This window comes from Carcharhinus amblyrhynchos, chromosome 26 (assembly GCF_965287045.1).
Source record: "Carcharhinus amblyrhynchos chromosome 26, sCarAmb.v2.hapA, whole genome shotgun sequence".
In the NCBI taxonomy this organism is placed as follows: domain Eukaryota; kingdom Metazoa; phylum Chordata; class Chondrichthyes; order Carcharhiniformes; family Carcharhinidae; genus Carcharhinus; species Carcharhinus amblyrhynchos.
This window is the reverse complement of record NC_137349.1, coordinates 14,585,150-14,607,297: the sequence shown is the minus strand read 5'-3', so window position 1 is coordinate 14,607,297 and position 22,148 is coordinate 14,585,150. Positions and strand designations below refer to the sequence as shown.

General features: G+C 43.9%; 1 protein-coding gene across 4 annotated transcripts in view; it reads left to right on the top strand.

The window, feature by feature from the left end:
* The first annotated feature begins 7,240 nt into the window (after positions 1 to 7,240).
* upf1 (UPF1 RNA helicase and ATPase) overlaps positions 7,241 to 22,148 on the top strand; it is an 86,880-nt gene continuing 71,972 nt past the window's right edge. For all 4 annotated transcript variants that reach the window (XM_080213146.1, XM_080213145.1, XM_080213144.1 and 1 more), the window contains exon 1: positions 7,241 to 7,646. In XM_080213146.1, the coding sequence (XP_080069272.1) occupies positions 7,476 to 7,646 (171 nt within the window). In that variant the 5' untranslated portion in view covers positions 7,241 to 7,475. The remainder of the gene's footprint in view (positions 7,647 to 22,148) is intronic.

Genomic DNA, 22,148 nt, shown 5'->3' with positions numbered 1-22,148 from the left:
GGCTGCCTCGCTAAATATTTTTAAGACGCGGGTTGATGGGTTTTTGATAAGCGAGGGGATTAAGGGTTATGGGGAGAGGGCGGGAATGTGGAACTGAGCCATGACAGATCAGCCATGATCTTATTGAATGGCAGGGCAGGCTCGAAGGGCTAGATGGCCTACTCCTGCTCCTACTTCTTATGTTCTTATGGTCACAGGCATTCGGCCTCTGATCTTCAGGTTCTCCAAGGCAGCTTTCACAACACATGGCAACGCAGAGTTGCTGAGCAGAGACTAATACCCAAGTTCCGCACACATGGGGACGGCCTCAACTGGGATCTTGGGTTCATGTCACATTATCTGAAACCCCCACAATTGCCTGGGCTTGCAAAATCTCACTAACTGTCCTGTCTGGAGACAAAACACATCTCTTTAACTTGTGCTTAACGCTCTCTCCACTCACTTTGTCTGTATCTTTAAGACTTGATTACCTATAAAGACTCGCATTCCAACCATTATTTTGTAAATTGAGTTTGTGTTTTTATGTGCCCTGTCTGTGAACAGAACTCCCACTTACCTGACAAAGAGCAATGCTTCAAAAGCTAGTGGCTTTTGCTACCAAATAAACCTGTTGGACTTTAATCTGGTGTTGTGAGATTTCTTACTGTGTTTACCCCAGTCCAATGCTGGAATTTCCACAACAGTGATGAACCTGAGGAGGATGGTGTATAAAGGTTCACTGCAGTTTTACCCATCACCACCCATCTTTCAGGGATATAACAATTGCATATATGAATATAAGGGAAAACTAGATAAGTATATTTTGTAGGTTAAGACAGAGCTTTTGTGGGGTATAAACACCCAGTGCAAACATCTGGGCTGAGTGGTGTGTTTCTGTGCTGTAATAATGCTGTACTTCTGCTGTGTAATATGACAACAGGCTGGGAAATGTGATTTGGACTATTTGCTCATATGGACAACACTGACACAGATTGTTCAAATTGTCTGTTTCCATGCTTGAACTTCAATGTATGGAATAAAGTAAAGTTTATTTATTAGTCACAAGTAAGGCTTACATTAACATTGAAATGAACTTACTGTGAAATTTCCCCTAGTCGCCACAGTCCAACGCCTGTTTGGGTCAATGCATCCTAACCAGCACATCTTTCTGACTGTGAGAGGAAACTGGAGCATCCGGAGGAAACCCACGCAGACACGGGGAGAACATGCATACTCCACACAGATAGTGACCCAAGCCACGAATCCAACTTGGATCCCTGGCGCTGTGAGGCAACAGTGCCACCATGCTGCCCACCAAATATCTTGGTAGCTTCTGTACTCCAGCGGGGATAGACCACTTAGTACAAGCATCTCCTGATGAATATATTTTCTATCCTATTACCATGCAGCTGCAAGCTCTCTACAGATGTCTGCCCTAACCTGTTCACTAATATTGGCCGAATCAATGTTTTGTGTAAACTTATAATTATTGTTCGTTCTTTCAAAGCTTTCCAAAGTTTGAGGTTGCTGCTTTAATGATGTTACTACTCATGCTCACTCATGACTCTTAGAACCCATCGCACCTAGATCTGCTTTCGCTCTGTGTCTCCCAATATATATGCTGTTTTGGTGCACTGACATCACGGCCTAGAGATATGAGTGCCAAATTATTGTTGTAACATCATCACTTAACTACTTAGCATGCAAACAGTTGAAAAAACATAGCCAGCCAGTCTGACAGGATCCATACCGCAGCCAGTTTATGAGATTCTTTGCACCATGCAGTCATTGAGTAGAGCACATTGTTTGGACCCCTTAGGCCTAACCTGCAACATAAAAGCAGCTAGTGCAGAAAATGTACCCCACAGCACTGATTAAAAATATGACAGCATTTGGAAAATCATAGAATCATACAGCACAGAAAAGGCCCTTTGGCCCACTGAGGCTGCACTGACATATTAGACTGAATTCCCACCTAATCGCATCTGTCTATACTTGACCCATTGGTGCAAGCTGGTAACACAACAGCCATGGTTCAATTGTAGCACTGGTACTTTGAGTCGGAAGCACACTGGTTCAAATCCTCTTCCAAAGACATCAGCACAAAGCCAAGGATAACACTCCAGTGCAGTACGAAGGGAATACTGTATTGTTGGAGGTGTTGTCTTTTGAGTGAGAAATTAAACAGAGGTCAGTCTGTTCTCCCAAGTGGACCATAAAAGATTTCATTACCACTGTTTCCAAGAATAGCAGGAAGTTTTCCCCAGTTTTATAGCCTACAATTATCCTTCAGTCGCATCATTATAACTGATAATTTGATTATCATATTGTTGTTTGTGGGATCTTGCTGTGCAAAGGTTGAGCATTGCACTTGCCATATATTACATCAGTGAATGAACTTTAAGCAAGTGTTTCATTAGCTTTAAAGTGTTTTTGATAACCTGGGATTGTGAAAGGCACAATATAAGAACACAAGAAACATAAGCAGAAATAGACAGTATGTCCGCCAAGCCTCCTTCTCCCATTCAATCAGTTCATGACTGAACATATACATCACCCCACTTTAACACCCTATCCCATATCCCTTGAATCTCGGAATCCAAAAATCTATTAATCTCAGCCTTGAACTCAAAAACTGTGAATCCACAGCTCTCTGAGGCAGAGAACTCCAAAAATGTCAGCCTTTTTTTCTGAATGTAAATAAAAATTAGCAATTTTTCAGCACACAACTGCAGGATAACTGAAAGCTTCATACCCAGCAAATTAATATTGTCTTAACACTATTGGAGAAGTATGCAAAGCAGCCAATTTACAGACAGCAAGATTCCACAAACAGTACGACAGTAAATGATTCAGGTCGGAAACTCCAAAGTGTTTTATTGGCTAGGGTAAGCATGATATGTTTCTCTTCAGGTATGATTCAACAAACAAAGTTTATTAAAGAATGCAGTTAACATGTATAAAAAGAAAATTCATAATAACTTTTACCTTGCCATTACAGTTCGCTAAACAAAACCCTTGCCAGAGTTTTAGTACAGGAAATACCAATGGTCACATGATGCTGGAATTTAGTCCCTTGGTTGGAACACACACACACACACACGTCTAAAGTCAGGACAGCTTCCTAAAATGCCAGAGAGAGAGAGAGAGAGAGACTCTAGTTACTACATAGCAAACCACCAACAACAAAGTTTTCACTCCAGGATGGCTAGAGGCCTTGCTTCCAGCTAGCCAACAGAATTTCCAATACTAGCCATCCCCTTCTAAACTAAAACTGCAGCCAGCAGCCAAACTGAAAATGGAACCTTGAGTTCACCATGGAGAAAGACTGCCCAAAACACGTGATTCGCCATCTAGACTTCACCTAACAATGCAGGGTCATAAAACAAATCCCAGAAAGTACTTGAGGTCCAAAATAAAAATAAACAAAACCCCATTTAAACCATTGAAGCAGCAATAAAAGGACTTCTAACAGACAGCCTGGCAACAATTACACAAAAACGCCTGCTTACAGCTGCAGAGAACATGATTTTAAAAAATTAATTTCTTAAAGGTACACTAGCATCACACTACTTCGTATGTTTTTATTCGTTTATGGGATTTGTTAATTGTCTATGAACTGAATGGTATGCAAGTCCATTTCAAAACGTAGTCAGGTTAACTTTGCCTATTTACAATATCTGGAATCACATGTAGGCCAGACCAGGTAAAGACGCAGATTCCTTTCCCAAAATGGTATTAGTGAACCAGAAGTGTTTTTACAACAATTGTTAATAGTTTCAAGGTCACCATTACTGAGACTAGCTTGATATTCCAGATTTATTAATTGAATTTAAATTCTACCAGCTGCCATAGTGGAATTCAAACTCATGTCTCCAGAGCTTTAGCCTGGCCCCGGTGTCATTGAAAAAAGTAAAACGTATTTATTAGTCACAAGTAAAGCTTACATTAACACTGTAATGAAGTTACTGTGAAATTCCCCTAGTCGCCACAGTCCAGCGCTTGTTAGGGTCAATGCACCTAACCAGCATGTCTTTCAGACTGTGGGAGGAAACCGGAGCACCTGGAGGAAACCCACACTGACACAGGGAGACAGTGACCCAAGTCAGGAATCGAACCCAGATCCCTGGTGCTATGAGGCAGCAGTGCTAATCACTGTGCTGCATTGATCAGAATTGGAATGATTTATTATTGTCATATGTATTGGGATAGAGTGAAAAGTATTGTTTCTTACACACGATACGGACAAAACATACCTTTCATAGACTACATATGGGAGAAGAAAAGGAGACCGAGACTATAATTTTATAGTTACCAATAAGGTGAAGAGAGAGATCAGCTTCATCCAGACTGTAAGAAATTTTTAAAAAAAGCATTATTAGAAAATTTAAAAGAATTAGCATACAGTTTTAAGAGCTTAGAACAATAGAACATGGAATTAGAGGGTAAGCCAGGGACAGCTTGGAAGTCGCCACGCTGTGGCATTTGGAGGAGAAATAATCTTGATCTGGCCAGCAGGATAAATCCATTATTCCTTTTGGTTAAGGGTACCACGAAATCTTCTTTATGAATGTGACCAACAGGCAGCAAGTCAATTTGTGAATAGAATGTCTCACCTGAAAGCCAGCACCTTCAACCAATGTCACACTCCCTCAAACCTGCACAGATTTTAAGACAAATGCCTTGAAAAATTGGTTTGCACATATAACGATCAAGGCTTGGGTGGGATGGTGGAAGCAAAAGCAATGTATAGCATTGATAGTGTGAGGGGGAAACAGTGTACTCGTGTCTTTGGATAAATGAGTGGTGAGGAGTCAAATGACCTTCTTAACTCTACTTATACCTCTTGTATCACACAGCTGTACAGCACATAGCAGACAAGTCAGTCTAAAAGAATATTGGAGAGCATGTGAGGAATGAGGTGGTGGTAGTGAAGGGTTGGCAGGATGGGTTGGGGGTGTAAAGATGTGGGGGGATGAGTGGATAGTGAGGAAGTGGAAACAGGATTGGAGATGAAGGGAAGAGTTGGAGAAGAGAGGAAGGGGCACAGATGAGGAACTGAGGGAAGGGGGTTGAAGTGATGGGGAGGGTTGGACAGTAGGCAAAGGGCGATGGGGTGCATGTTGGGAGTAGGGATGGGGTGGAGGAGAGGATAGAAGATGTAAGGTTTGGTGATGAGGGACGGGACGTTGGTGAAGATGAAGGGGGTGAGAGCAGTAGGCGTGGGAGGGTGGGGATGAAGAGGTGAATGTTGGAAGTGGTGTGGGTGAGTGTGTTCATGTTGGAAATGAAGATGAGGGGTTAGGGATGAAAATGAAGGGATGGATGTTGGCACTAGCAGGGATGAGGGTGTAGATGTTGAAAGGACGGTAGAGGTGGTGGAGTGTGAAGTGAGGGCAGAGATGAGGGGTTGAGGACGAGGGGGTAAGAGGGAGTAGGTGTGAGGTGAGGATGAAGGGGCTGGTGGGACTAGCAGGGATGAGGGTGTAGATGTGGAGAACGGGACGAGTGGTGGTGAGGGTGACAAGGGTAAGTGGGGTGAGAGGTGAGAATAGGTATGTGGGGAGGGGGAGTGGGTGTTGGGGTGGGGCTGAGGCAGCAGGTGCTTAGAGTGTTTGTGAGGCTGAGACTGTAGGTGTAGGGGTAGAGATGATGGGCTGGGGTGAGGGGATGGGTGTTGCGCTTGTGGGTAAAGTTGAGGCGCGATGAAAATAGGAGGGGGTGGGGATGAGTGTTGGGACAGTTGAATGTATATTTGTACTCATTCATAAGATATGGGCATTGTTGGGCTATCAAAGTAAAGTTAAACTTTATTTATTAATCACAAGTAAGACTTACATTAACACTGTAATGAAGTTACTGTGAAATTCCCCTGGAAATAAAACAGATGGTGAGGGGGCAGTGTTGGGGTGGGTGTGTGTGGGGTTTGGGGCCAGGGGGTGGGGGGAGATGCTGAGGGTAGTGATAGGGTTAGGGTTGAAGGGCAATGTGAGGGTGAGGAGGTGTGGGGGCAGTGTGTGAGAGGTGGAGATTTCAGGGTGAGGTGAGGGATCAGTGTTGGGGTGAGGGTGTGGGAGCAATATTGGGGTGAGGGCATGTGGGGACAGTGTTGGGGTGAGAGTGTATGGGGCAGTGTTGGGGTGAGGGTGTGTGGGGTTTGGGGCAGTGGGGGCTGAGGGTAGTGAGGGGGTTGGGGGTGAAGACAGTGTGAGGGTGAGGAGGTGTGGGGGCAGTGTGTGAGGGGTGAAAATTTCAGGGTGAGGTGAGGGGGCAGTGTTGGGCTGAGGGGCTGTGGGTGGAAAAGGAGGCAGGGTGTGAGCGAGGACAGTATCAGGGAGCTGGGGGTGCATGTGAGGGTTTGTGGGTGAGGGGTTGTGGCTGGGAGTGAGGGGGCTGGGTTTGGGGTGTGGGGGGTGTTGGGGAAAGAGCTTAGGGTGGGGAGTTTGAGGAGCAGGCTGGGGTGGAGGTTTGTGGGTGGATATGAGGGTGGGTGGATATGAGGGTGGGGGGGGCCAGGGGTGAGAAGTGTGAGGAGGGGGTTGGAGTGGGTGTGTTATGGAGGGTTTGGGGTGGGGACTGTGAGCAGGGTAGGGGGTTTGCAGTGGGGTGGGTATGAGGAGGGAGGATTTGGGGGGGTTGGACTGAGGGGAGGGTTTAGAGTGGGCAGGGTTTGGGGTGGTGGGTGTGTGGGCAGGGTGAGGGGTTTGGGGTGGGGTTGGGGAGTGTTTGGGGTGGGGGGTTTGGGGTAGGGTCTGGGCATGTGAAGGAGGGTTTGGAGCAGGGGATATGAGGGGGAGGGTTTGGGGTGGGAGGTGTGAAGGAGGGTTTGGGGTGGGGGGTGTGAGGGGGAGGGTTTGGAGTTGGGTTGGGCGTGTGAGGGAGGATTTGGGGTGGGGGGCTGTGAGGGGGAGGGTTTGGGGAAGGGGGTTTGGAATGGAATTTGGGTGTGTGAGGGAGGGTGTGGGGTGGGGGGTGTGAGAGGGAAGTTTGGGGGGGGAGGGGTTGGGGTGGGGGTTGTGAGGGGGAGGCTTTGGGGTGGGCTGTTGTAAGGGGGAGGATTTAGGGTGGAGGGGTGGGTTTCAGGTTGGGGGGTGTGATGAGGGAGAAGGTTGGGGGTGGAGGAGCTGGTGGACAAGGTGTCACTCACTGTCCCGCTCCCGTGGATTACGTCACCGCTTCTTGTTGGGTCGATGACGTCACTGTCAGTGCTGACGCAACGACGCTGCTGTGTGCGTCACGGCGCTTTGTGCACTACGTCAGCGCTGCGGGGGAGTTGCGGCTCTAGCTGCCTTCCTCCGGCCGCCGTTTCGATCTCCGCGCCCTCTTGCCTGCTTTAGTCCCGCGCCTCAGGCCCTTATAGTGCCCTGTCTGCCCCCGCGCCCGGGCCTCTCACCCTCGCCACCCGCATCCTGTCGGCCGGCGCGCGCTGCGCAGCGGTTGTTGCCGAGGTTTGAATCGCGCCGGGGGCGAGTGCGCGCTCCCGAGCCGTGGCCGCCATGAGTGTGGACGCGTACGGGCCCAGCTCGCAGACTCTCACCTTCCTGGACACGGAGGAGGCCGAGCTCCTGGGGGCTGACACGCAGGGCTCCGAGTTCGAGTTCACCGATTTCACATTGCCGTCTCAGACGCAGACACAGGGCCAGAGCCAAGGCCCCATCGACGGACAGGTAAGGAGGAGCGGGCTTCCCCCACACGCCAGCGCCAGGCTGTGCGGCCTAACTCCGGTCTCGGACTGCGCGGTTCCATCACCCCCTCCCCCCCCCCCCCCCCCCACTCTTCTAGGCATGGGAACGGGTCCAGTCCCGCACCCCCGTCCGTGGGCCCCCAGTGAGGCCCGTCACATCCTCGGCCCCGGGGAAAAACCCACATGGACTGCAGTGCCTCGAAGACGGAGTTCCTCAGGTAACCCCCCTTACCCCTATCTACCCCTACCTAACCCCCCCAACAGCCCTACCTACTCCTCTACCCCCACCAACAGACTTACTCCCCCAACACCCCACCCCCTCGACCTCCAGGTGTCTACAGGTGGGCACTTCTGTGCTTGTCCAGTGTCTACATACGTCTGTAAGTTCTGACGTTCGGTAGAAATCCCTGGGATCCGTCACGTCTCTGCCTGCTGCTGCTTCACAGTTTCATGACAATAATTCTCAGTTACATAGGATTTCAGTTGTCAACTCCATATGATTGGTTTTAGTCCAGTGCACACAGCGCAAGGAAAACATGGACTTTAGTGTGGAAAGTTACAAAGTACCTGTTTATATTTAAAAACGACAGTTAGTTACATTGGCAATTAAAATTCCATGTAGTATTTGAATAACTGACTTGAGTTTCAAGGCATCGTTGCCCAACAGTGGTGTGAGGGAATAGTAATTGTGTAGGATGGGTACAACAGAAAGTAGGACCAGAGCATAAATAGGAAAAGAAATGAGATTTTCCTTTACTGTTATAAGGATTGTAGTACTTGAAGCATGAGTCACATAATTACAGTCTGGATCAGGTCCTTGTGCCAATATTATGGAGTTTGTGGAGTACAAAAATATGCCCACATACAGAACCCCTTAAAATAGTGATAATGAAGTAACTTGAGGTGAGAGATAACTGCACAGAATCTTAACACTGTCTATCATAGTGTTTAAAGTTCACTTGACAAAATAGTATGTTTCTTGAGGCAGGTGAATTCACTAAAACATGTTTTATATTGAGCACAACTACATTAGAAAATGAAGGTTCTGTTTTGGTAAATAGCAAACATCTCAATTGTGACACCCTCCATGACCCATGATGATACTGAATGACAATCCAGACCTGAGACAAGGACTGAATTCTGTTTATTGCTCAGGGATCCTGCCATACCTGATTTTAAACACTTCATTTCTCTTGTTCTTCCAAGTTCTCCTTTGTCACCTTGGAGTACAGAAATATTCGGAGAACCTGGAAAGAGGGTAATGATTGGGATTACTCTCGTCTTTCTGATGTGTTGACAAGCAGAAAAATACAGTATAAGAAACTTCAGTTTAGATCCTAGTTGTGGCGTCCACACAGCATATTGCTTTAAATTAGTCTTGGTGTAAGGGTGTGCAATTTGGCTCAAGTTTATTTGACTAGCTATCTAACAGATGTATAGTGACCAGGTGTGTTCATCATAACTTGAAGGATTCTTAGGTTCATTGTGATGTATTAGGCTGTTTGGGATTTATCCAGTCAGTATTGTTTGTCTGTTGACATACCCCTCTCAATCTCTACAGCAAAAAACGCTGGATGAATGGTTGGGTCTGTGGTAAGAATTAAAGTAAGAAGCCTCACAACAAGTTAAAGTCCAACAGGTTTATTTGGTAGTAAAAGCCACTAGCTTTCGAAGCGCTGCTTCTTCATCAGGTGAGTTGGATTTCAGTTCACAAGCAGGGCATATAAAGACACAAACTCAATTTACGAAACAACGATTGGAATGCATTCGGCCTCTGATCTTCAGGTAAGCATTCTCCAAGGCAGCCTTCACGACGCATAACAGCGCAGAATCGTCGCGCAGAGACTGATAGCCAATTCCGCACACCTGAGGATGGCCTCAACTGGGATCTGGGTCCATCTCACACTATCTGTAACCCCCACGACTTATCTGGTCTTGCAAAATCTCACTAACTGTCCTGGCTGGAGACAAATCACGTCTCTTCAACCTGTGCTTAACCCTCTCTCCACTCATTGTCTGGATTTTAACCTGGTGTTGTGAGACTTCTTACCATGTTTACCCCAGTCCAACGCCAGCATCTCCACATGTTAAGAATTAAAATCATTATTTAGTAAAGTGATGTTTTTGGTGATCTCTGCTAGTCAAGGTTAAGGGTATTAGGATTGGAGATTGGAGCAAACTTTTTCACTTGACTCCCAGTGAATGTGCAGCCAGTTAGCGGTGGAGCGAAGTGCCCATTACGCTATCCAGCAAAATCATAACAAATAGGAGCATACAATATGACACCTGAGCCCTCTACTCATTAGTATGAATTTCTCAATTCTCCACACTAATATTTATGACTTCTTGGCAATGTTGTCAAATTGTGCTCACTTGTTAGCTGTGGGTTCATTGCAGATGATTGCAGCTGACAGACTGCATCAGTGAAGACTAGACTCCAACGCAATCCATTGCTAATCCACCCATTCTGCAGGGTTAAGTTTGAGCCATTCCACTGTTAGGTTTAGTCACCTAAAGCTGCTCAACTCTTATTGTTTGAGTAGTGAGGACAGGAGTTGGAAAAATAACTTGCTCCTGCAAAAGGCTTTTGCTAATTTGGAAAGAGGCTCTGCAGAAAACAACCACCTAGGGAGCGGAACAAAAAGAATATTGTGTGAATTGTAGTATTTGTGCTTGAGGGTTTGCAACGAATGTGATGACCAGAAATGTGCTGTTGATATAAATAGTGGGTTAATTCAGCACACATTCCTGAATCTCTGACTGTTGAGCCTTTCTTGAACCCTTCCTCTGCTGATGAAATGGCCTGGACCCACGTACCCCAGAGTTTCATCTGTCAAGCCAGCTGCAGGTGTTGGATGAAGTGTAAATGTTGCCTTTGACTTTTGTTAAATGATTGGCACCTGCATGCTCTGCCATTCATATCGGATTATTGCTGATCATCCAATTCAATAGCCAGATCCCAATTTCCACCCATTTCCTTTGATCCCTTTTGCCCCAAGACTTCTAATTCCTTGAAAACACAATGTTTTGGCCTCAGTGACTTGCTGTGGTAGCGAATTCCACAGATTTACCACTGGATGAAGAAATTTCTCTTCGTCACAGTCCTAAACAGTCTACCCCATGCTCTCATTATGACCCATGGTTCTGGACTCCCCCAACATCGGGAACATCCTCCCTATACCCTGTCAAGTCCTGTTAAAATTATAGGTTTTTGAAAGATTGAAGCATAGAATCATACAGTGCACAAGAGGCCCTTTGGCCCATTGAGTCTGCACTGGCATGCTGACTTGATGGGCCAAAGAAACACCTGACCTCCCATTTGCTAGCACTTGGCTCATAGCCTTGAATGTTATAACATGCCAAGTATTCATCCAGGTACCTTTTTTAAAGGATGTGAGACAACCAGCTCTACCATCCTCCCAAGCATTGCATTCCAGACTGTCACCAGCCTCTGGGTGAAAAGGTTTTTGCTCGCGTTCTCTCCCTCTCTCTCGCCCCCCCTCACTTTTTGAATCTATGTCCTCTTGTGACTGAGCCTTCAACTAAACGTAACAACTGCTTATCCATTCTGCCCATACCCCTCATAATCTTGTACACCTCGATCAAGTCACCCCTGTGCCAATGAAAAGAACAGAAGCCTATTTAACCTCTCTTCATAACAAATGTTCCATCCTAGGCAGCATCTTGGTGAATCTCCTCTACACCTCTCCTGTGCAATCTTATCCTTTCTTTGTTGTGGTGACCAGAACTGTACACAGTACTCTGGTGAGTCCACAGCCAAAGTTCTGTACATCTCCAACAGGACCTCCGTGTTGTTGTAAACTATGTCCTGATTGATAAAGGCAAGTGTTCCATGTGCCTTTTTCATCATCTTACTAACATGTCCTCCTGTCTTCAGAGATCTGTACAAATCATAGCCTACAGTGCAGAATGGGGCCATTCAGCCCATTGAGTCTACACTGACAACAATCCCACCCAAGCCCTATTCCCATAAGTTTACCCTGCCACTCCCTCTAACCCAAGCATCCCAAGTCATTAAGGGTTAATTTAGCATGGCCAATCCATCTAACCTGCACATCTTTGGATTGTGGAAGGAAACCCATGCAGACATGGGGAGAGAATGTGCAAACTCCATACAGTGACCCGAGCCGGGAATTGAACCCAGGCCTTTGGAGCTGTGAGGCAGCAGTGCTAATGACTGTGTGGACAAACACACCAAGGTCCCTTTGTTCCACAGAATTTCCCTGTTCCTAGATCTCTCCTCATTCTTTTGAACTCCAACTAATCTAATCTTAATCAGTTCAATCTCTCAGCAGTTCTATCATCCCAGGAACCTTCACTGTATTCCCTCTACAGCAAGAACATCCTTACTCTAAGGAGCCCAAAACTATTACAGGTGTGATCTAACCATGGCCTTGTATAATTGCTGCAAGACAAACTTGCTCCTGTATTTAAATCTTTTTGCTATGAAGGTCAACGTACCATTTGGTGTTTTTACCAGCTGCTGCATATGCATGCTTGCTTTTAGTGACTGGTGTATGAGGGCACCCAAGTCTCGTTGCACATTCTGGGGTGGCATGATGGCACAGTGGTTAGCACTGCTGCATCACAGTGCAAGAGATCTGGGTTCGATTTCTGGCTTGGGTCACTGTCTATGTGGAGTTTGCACATTCTCTCCCCATGTCTGTTTGGGTTTTCTCCTGGTGCTCCGGTTTCCTCCCACAGTCCAAACGTATGCAGGTTAGATGGATTGGCCATGTGAAATTCTCCTTCGTGTACCCGAACAGGCACCAGAGTGTGGCAACTAGGGGATTTTCATAATAACTTCATTACAGTGTGAATGTAAGCCTACTTGTGACTAATAAACTTTAACATTTCCCCAATCAACTTATAGGCATTTGGATAATCTCACATTTATTCACATTATACTCCATCTGGCATGTATTTGCTTATTCACTCAGCTTGTCCAAATCATTAGCATCCTCATAGCTCACCCTCCTACCCAGCTTTGTGTCATCTGCAAATTTGTAGATATTGCATTCAGTTCTTTCTCAATCGTTAATATATATTGTGAATAGCTGGGGTCCCAGCACCAAGTCTTAACCTACTAGTCACTGTCTACCATTTGGAAAAAGACCTGTTTCTTCCTAATGCTTCCTGTCTGCCTCCCAGTTTTACATCTATTTTAATAAACGACCCCCAGGCTCGTGCGTTAATTTACAGGCTGATCTCTTATGTGGGACTTTGTCGGAAGCCTTCTGAAAATCCAAATAAATCACATCCACTGGCTGCCCCTCGTCAAGCCTACTATTACACCCTCGAAGAATTCCAGTAGATTTGTCATGCATGATTTCCCTTTCGTAAATCCATGCTGAGGTTTGTCTGTTTCTGTCACTGTTTTCCAAGTGGTCTGCACAGATCATCAGCAATGAGCTTTATCTGTCTCAATCATGTCAATGTGGGTTTGACATACCACTTATTCAAGTGGATGTTCACTATTATGTGTTGGAAGGGGCTTATATATACACACACATATCATTCTTACTTTACACAATCCACACCAAAATCTGCCTTTTTGCACCAAAAAAAAGTTATCCAGAAATTTGACAAAGAATGTAATTAACATTTGCCCTTCATTTTTTCATGAGTTTGAAAACAGCTTTGATTTGGTTATAGAACATAGAACAGTGCAGCACCATACAGGCTCTTTGGCCCTCTGAGTGTGCCGAGCTATGTCTCAACCCAAGATCAAGCTATCCCACTCCCTATTAGTCTGATGTGCTCCATGTGCCTATCCAAGGACTGCTTGAAAGTTCCAAAGAATTCAATCAAATTTGTGAGGCAAGACTTACCCCTTATGAATCCGTGCTGACTATCCTGGGTTAAGCTGCATCTTTCCAAAATTATCTGCAGAAATGTGGAAGTTTTGTCCCTGCTGAGTACAGGATGAGGTTTTTTTAATCCAATCTACTGGTCATTAAATTGCTTTGAGTTTATAGAATTGTTCTTCCCTGAAGGTAGCCATTTGGCATCTTGTATTTGTCTCTCTGAAATGTTATCCACTGAACTGAATTCCTGTAGTCTTTACCCTTTGATTTTTCTCACCCTGAATATTTATCCATTTTCCCTTTAAAAGCAGTTGGGGATTTGTTTTAACTGTTTCTGGTCAGATATTCAACAGTTGCTTGTATTTTTATACCATCTTTGTGGAAGGGTTTCCAGTGTTTGCCAAATACGAAGTGGAAAAATATCTTGACAGCTTTCAAAGAGAAAAAAATATTCTCTCGCTACCACTTTAGATGCTAATCTTTGTGCTTGTTTTTATTAAGGATTTTTCATTTTATACAAAAAAGCAACAAACTTTCAATGGTACTACAGCAGGATAATTTTGAAGCAAATACAAGTAGAAAGAGAAAGAATACCAACACAATTGGTTTGAATTATTCATTGTCCAGCACCTGCCACCATACAGGTAACAAAAGGATATATTGAAGGATGGGGGCATATCAGGATAACAGGGTACAGCCACAATTGTCTCTGCAGTGCACAATTTGCACACCATACTTGGGCACTGACTAAAGAAACAATCATGTCATTACAGGGCACACATTCAATGGTTGGCCAGGATGGACAACTGCAACATATGACTCTAAACAGCATGGTCGGTGACATTTACCTTAAGGAATCAGGAGCTCCCCAATAAAAGTGGTAACCCACATAAGCAAGATCAACTAAGAGATTAATTTACTCTTATCCCCTGTGATTTAATGTCCTTGGACTCATCGGGAAATCAAGTGCAAATTTACTCATAGCATTGCCCCAATCAATATGATGAATGATGTAACAGGATCAATTTGGGGATACATTTGCAGACTAATGACAAAGAACTGCAGAACAAACAGGATCATCAGCAAAACTTACCTTATGGCTTGGTTATACGATTGTCATCGTCAATATGAAAAAGCATAGTGCTGAATAAACACGAAGAAATAGTTAAAGGAAGTACCATTCAGATTAACAAGTAGCTGTAGATCGCAATTCTGAATCGTTGCCTTTTAACAGATTCTAAAGTGTGGATTCCTCAGCCCAATTGTTGAAAGTCCTAATGAACCCTCAGGACAGCAGAACAGTGCTGCGCAAACGGAATTCCTAAAGCCTACAAACACTTTCTGATTACGTTGTGTTTTAGCTGCACTGCCAAGAAGTCCTTGAAGAATAAGACTTCCTCCCCATCATAGAGCCAAGAAACACCATACCTGGCAGCCTCTAAAACTTCCTGCAATCCCTGACGGTATGGAAACATATGACAGGAGGCTGTGGAGGTCCCTAGGCCTTGAGTTTAGGACAAGATGTGCCCTTTCACACTTGATCCACCCTATTGAGGTTGAAAAGAAAAATGGCAGCCAGCTTTCAAAAAATGTAACTGGGCACCCTCTGGCAAACCAATCACAGATATTCTTCCTCTGGCTCTGATTTTCCAGATCCATCAGATTATCTGCCATTCTATGTAGCTGACTCTTAATGCAACCCAGCCTTGACCGAATAAGGGGCACTTCGGATGTTCCTCTTCGCTGAGCCTCTTACAGGTATTCTGCAGTTCATCCAATTGAACATTAAGGTGCTCTGTCAGTGCCCCAGGTTTGTTATTTATAACCCTGACAATGTTTGCAGTCATCTCCTTTAATGCTTTTGAGAGATTCAGCCCAGAGCCTGTCAGGTTGCCATGTTGAGGGCCCAGCTCTACCCCGGGTGCCTCTGACTGCTCCTTTTTATCGAGGATTTCCCTGATGCTCCTCAGCATTCTGTCTGAATACTTCTCCAGTAATGTTCCAAGGATATAGCATGGGTACACTCCAGGATAGCAATTGAGTTATGTCAGGATAAAACATCGGATTTTTAAAAACCAGTAGCACTAGAGGCCACAGAAACACTATTCAAACACTCGTGCCACATGATGCCCAAGTGCTGATCTTGAATTTGCTCACCTGAGTAGGGGAAATGTGTTTGTGTTTGTAGATGACCTATTAGACTTTTGGTTCCGAAGTGTTGCTGGTGCAAGGAAGCTCTGGTTGCCAATTCAGATAAAATAAGAAGGCTGGTGGCAGTTTTCAGTTTTAAACTGGGTGGCTATTGTGATGTTTGGTCAGAAGCTATGTGCCATTGCATTTGCTACTTTATCTCTAGCTCTGCATCACATGGCCCTGTTAATGTGCACTAGAAAAATGCCTGTCCTTATATGAGAAATATTATTACCATAACTCTTGCCTTTAAGTATAAACCCATCATGAATGTGGACTGCGGCATTTCAGAAGAACAGATGGAAGCAAGCTGATTAAAATCCTTACTACAGACGTGAGCACTGTGGGTGTCTTGGACTTCCTAAGCTTGCTCCTCAGAATAAAAATGACATTCTATTCTCTCAAGGGTACAAAGAACTGTTACATATATTTTATTAATTGAATTATGGCATTTACTTCTCAAAATCCTGTGGGGTTAGATAATTTTTCACACACTTTGTATGAAGTACACATTACATGTTCCACATGGTAGGCTGCTCTGGAAGGTTAGACTACATGGAATCCAGGGAGAGCTGGCTATTTGGATATACAATTGGCTCGATGGGAGGAAGCAGCGGGTAATCATGGAAGGATGCTTGTCGGACTGGAGGCCTGTGACTAGTGGTGTCCTCTGGTCAGTGCTGGCCCCATTGCTGTTTATCTGTCAACGATTTTGATGAGATTGTACAAGGCATGATCAGTAAGTTTGCAGATGGCACTTAAATAAGAACATAAGAAATAGGAGCAGGAGTAGGTCATCTAGCCCTTCAAGCCTGCCCCGCCATTCAATAAGATCACGGCTGATCTGTCGCTGCTCAGTTCCACTTTCCCGCCCTCTCCCCATAACCCTTAATCCCCTCTCTTATCAAAAACGAATAGGTGGTATTGTAGACAGTGAGGAAGGTTATCAGAAATTGCAGCAGGATCTTGATCAGCTGGGGAAGTGGGCTGAGAAATGGCAAATCAAGTTCAATACAGTTAAGTGTGAGATGTTGCATTTTGGAAAATCAAATCAGTGGGACTTTCACAGTGAATGGTAGGACCTTAGGAAGTATTGCAGAACAGAGGGACCTTGGAGTTCAAGTGCACGTTTTCTAAAGGTGGACTCAGAAGTAGATAGGGCAGTGAAGAAGGCTTTTGGCATGCTGGCCTTCAGTCAGGTCATTGAGTGCAGAAGTTGGGAAATTTTGTTGCAGTTGTACAGGAAATTGGTACGGTCACACCTGGAGTATTGTGTTCAGTACTGGTCATCTTGCTAAAGATGTTTTTAAACTGGAGAGAGTGCAGAAGAGATTTACAAGGATGCTGCCAGGATTCGAGGGACAGGACTATAGGGAGAGATTGGACAGGCTAGGACTTTTTTCTTTGGAGCATAGGAGACTGAGGAGTGATCTAAGGGCAGCGGAGTGATTCGCACAGCTGCCTCACTGTGCCAGGGGACCCGGGTTCAATCCTGGCCTTGGGTGACTTTCTTTGTGGAGATTGCATGTTTTCCCCATGTCTGCGTGGGTTTTCTCTGCGTGCTCCAGTTTCCTCCCACAGTCCAAAGATGTATGGATTAGGTGGATTGACTATGCTAAATTGACTCGGGTGTCAGAGGATTAGTAGGTAAATATGTGGCGTTGTGGGGATTGGGCCTTGTTGGAATTGTGGTTGGTGCAGACTCGATGGGCCAGATGGCCTCCTGCACTGTAAGGATTCTATAATTCTTATAGGGGTGTATAACAAAGAGGCATGGATAAGGTGAATGCACTCAGTCTTTTTCCCAGGATTGGGGAATTGAGAACTGGAGGGTATAGGTTTAAGTTAAGAGGGGAAAGAATTAATGGGAACCTGAGGAGCAACCTTTTTTACTCAGTACGTATGTGAAATTTGCTGCCGGAGGAAGTGGTTGAGGCAGGAACATTGACTACATTTTAAAAGGCATTTGGACAGATACATGGAAAGGAAAGATTTAGAGTGTGGGCCAAATGCAGACAAAAAAGGGTTCGGTTAGATTTGGTTGGCCTGGACCAGTTTGGGCCGCAGGATCTATCTCCGTGCCGTAGATTCTGTGATTGCAGTACAATGCTGGATACTATTTTTCTCTCCCTTCACTGAGCTCCAGTGATGCCATAGTACTAATGGGTCTGAAAGACTTTGAAACTGTAGCAGTTCAATCGTGGCCTACAGCACCTACTTCATTCCATAATCTGTTTTATTTTAAACCATAGAATATTTTTGCAGTGTTTCTGTTAGATTTATAAATATGCAACTTGTACATTCATGCTGAATGTTATCTGAATGAACAGCAGTTACATTATCTTGTCAGCTGTATGTTGTAGATTGACTGCATGTGAACCCTTGAAACTGTACATATATTTTTGTTGTTATTCCAGTAGTATGTTTCAGATTTGCACATTTGAGACTCTAAAGATCAAAATGTGCTCAAAACCCAAGTAATGTTACAATTTATATAAATTTGGCTGTCATTTTTTTTTAGGGCTGTAATAAGACATATGGGAGTTAAATGATATTTGACTTGCTGATTCGTGTCTTCTCCCTTTGAGCACAAAATTCTTAACGTGATGGAGCAAAGTGCAGCAGAAACTAACTAAATCTTCCATTTGTGCAGTGCTTGTGATGAAACTAGTGACCCTGAGCTACAGCACAGGTGTTTGCTTTTCTGTGTACAGTGCCATTTAATGAATCCATCTATTGCAGTTAGAACAAGGAGATATTGTAATCTTTTACTGTATTGTAACTCATTCTGAATATTACAGTTTTGCATTTATATTGTGACTGATAGAGTATGAAGCCGTTGGATGCCACGGAGCAATGAAAATAATGGTAGAGGTCCGTGGGTGTGGGAGTGATTTACAATTTGAAAGCATCTTCAAACTCCACTCAGCAGTAGATTATTTTACCAGTTTTATAAGCCACATACTGGAGTGGTCATGCATGCTTTTTAAAATTAATGATTTATCTTTACTTGATTTCAGTTGCACGTTAAAAAAATTAGTGTTTTTTTGGTCAACTTTGTCCACAGCCTTATTCCATGAAAGTGTTACAGCTGGCTGTCAGTTGTTTATTGACATAGAGCAAAGCACCAGCAAGATAGTGATAAAGCTCCTCCTGTGGAGATGAGCTTTGAAAATGGTGATGCCCCACGTTCTGACTGGGCTGATAGTATTGTGTGGCACTGGAAAAGCAGCAGCATTCTGTTTAAATTGAAGCATGGTGAAAAGAATTCCCAGTAAATCTTAGCCTGGCTTGTATATCAGCAAGGGCTGATTGTCCACAACTACTTATTGATCTTGTGAAGTATGACTTGTGGGATAAATACAGTCTGGCAGAACTATATGCACCAATTGTAAGCTGTAAAGCACAAATGAATACAATATCCTAAATTTGTGACTGTCCAGCACCAGTTGACAGATTTGATAGTGTAAGTGTATTAGCTTCCTGTGTGATAAGCAAGTGTGGCATTCTCGGATTTTGATCAAGGTGCTGTGTTGGTTGTATTCCTGTAATATGAGTCACCTATGGAACCTTAGATTGTGAACTGCTGATGTGATTTGGCTGTTGATTGTCCTCATGTCAAGCATGGGTTATGGGTTTTTAAGGCGTGGCTTAGGTTTATTGGTGTTGAGAGATTTACGTAAGTTGGAAATTTTTTCTTTCTGTTCTGTGGGCCAGCTGGAAGGACCATGGATCTTAAATGGATTTGTTGGAAATAACACACATGCGTATGTACTTGTGTTGAGGATTTGATGTATGTACATATCACACGTTAGGTTGAAAGTTTGACATGGTCTGTGCTAGTACAATTTGAATTTTTATGTTAATTGCTGCTTGTGATATGTTGCAATGTATTATAGCAATTAAACAACGGGAATTTTGTAACAAGTATTTGTTTAAAGACTTTCCTGAAACGATTCAAATGGGGCTGTTGCTGTTTCGTGTAGACTTAACATTTTGCATCTGACTGTGGTGAAAAAATTAAATGTGGAATTCTGGATAAAGATATAGTCAAACCAAATCTAGAGATTTAGTGCATCTTTATTTACTGCTGCCATTGACGTAGAGAAAGTGTAGTTCTTTGGAAGACAGTGATTCCAGAAAAATCAGCTGTTGGGGCAGTGCTGTGGACTTTCCTTGCAGACGTGCCTTAATGTGTTTGGATAAGAGCAACAGGTTATTAATAGATTGACTGGAAAGCTTTTTCAAAAAGCAGAAAATGCTGGAAATTCTCAGGTCATTTGACATCTGTAGTAAGAGAAACGGAGTTGATGTCTCAGGTCAATAACTTTTCAGAACCCAGGTTTAGTGTGCTGCTGGGGCCTCAACATTTTGCAATTTGTATAAATGACTTGGATGAAGATACTGAAAGTATAGGTATAGAATGGTTAGCACTGCTACCTCGAAGCGCCAGAGATCCGGGTTGATTTCCAACCTTGGGTGACTGTATGGAGTTTGAAGTTCTCCCCATGTCTGTTTGTGTTTCCTCAAGGTGCTCCAGTTTCTTCCGACAGTCCAAAGATGTGCAGGTTAGGTTGATTAGCCAAGCTTAATTGTCTCTTAGTGTCGGGGGATTAGCAGAATAAATATGCAGGAATATGGGGATAGGGTTTGGGTGGGATTGCTGTCAGTGCACAGTCTGGACTGAATGGTGGACTCCTTGCAGGGATTCTGCAGTTGCTAAATTTCTTGATGACGCCAAGATAGGTAGGAAGGTAAGTTGTGAAAATGTTATAAGGCTATATGATGGGCATGGGTAGGTTAAGTGAGTGAACAAAGATCTGGCAAATGGAGTATAATGTGGGCAAATGTGAAGTTGTCTGTTTTGGTAGGAGTTCAGGTTACAATCAGATCAACCATAATCTTATTGAATGGCAAAGCAGACTTGAAGGGCCAAGTGACGACCACCTAGTAAGTTTTGCATCTGAGAGAAATTAACTTTGTTTCTCTTGCCAGAGATATTGCAGGACCTCCTGAATATTTTCTCTCATTTCAAATGTTGCAGCATTTGCATTGGGTTTTTTGTTCTCCGTTTCTGACATCTACGTTTTCAGGGTGGAAAGCACCGCTGTGAATCTGAGAGTATGTCACCTATGTTTGCATACAACTTAGCCACCTACTAGGGATTGCTGTGTGGAACTGTGTAATCCTAATAAAGAAAGACCATTAACAATTAAAATGGAGAGAGGTGCATAACAGAAACTTTAGACTTTAGCAAATATCATATGTGATTCATCAATGCAAGCTGTAGCTTCTGATTTGTAATGGGGTAAGGGTCCTCAAATAGTTTTTTAATTTGAGGGGACTTGCTGTCAAATTTCTGAAGCCATTTTACTGCTGAAAGCCTAAAATATCTTCATCTACAGAAAAGGCCATTTGAAACATGATTATTGAGTTGGCTTTTTGCTCACAGTAATTCAAAACTAATCTCTTAGTAACACCATACTCCCCTTTCTTTCCAAAGTTTAATCAATTTACCCATAATATATAATAGGTTTTTTCCTCAGCCACTCTTTCTGGCAAAGCATTCCACATGCCAATTATTTTTCCCCAACCACCTCATGGTCAATTGTAGTATTAAGTACCTCTTCCTCCCCTCTCCTGAATGGCCAATGAGGAAAAAATAGTCATTCCCACTCCTTACCAAAAGCTTCATAAAGAAAAATTATTAAATCTTGACCATCTGTTTAAGTGAAAGTTGTCAGTGACAATCTTGATTTGTCAAGCAGCTTTATGTTGAAATTCCATACCAATTTACAGGCCATGTTGTACTAAGTTTGACACTAAATTTAAGGTTTAGGTCAAAGGTATCTTATGGGAGGCAAAAGTAGAGTTTGAGTGATATTGCAGGGAGCTCCAGGGATTTTAGGGCCTTGGCTGCCATTGGTGAAGCGATTTAAAGTTGAAGATGTCTGTGGCCAGGATTGTGCAACATCAATCTTGGGATAGGCTGTAAGACTGGAGGAGATTCCATTGGTTATACCACAGGGGTCTATTCATTCCTGACTTGGATCTCCAAAGGAACAAATCAGTGCCGTTTTCCTATCTTCTCCCGGTAGCGCTACACATTATTTCTTTTCGAGTAATAGCTCAGCAAGTCATGATTGAACTTGCCTCCACCACATTCTCAGGCAGTCCATGCTAGATCCTAGCCACTTGTTGTGTAAAGGTTTTCCCCATACCCCATATTGCCATTGCTTCTTTTGCCAGTTAACTGAAGTGTGTATCCTCTGGTTCTTGATCCTTCCAATGGAATAAAAGCAAAATGTTGCAGGTACTGGAGACCTGAAATAAACTTGTGCTGTAAAAATTCAACAGGTGTGGCAATGTCTGTGGAGAGAGGAGGTTTGAGTCTAGTCTGACTCTTTGTAACAGTTGAGGTAAAAATGTGATGTGTTTTATGCTGTTGAAAATAGTTGTTGACATCA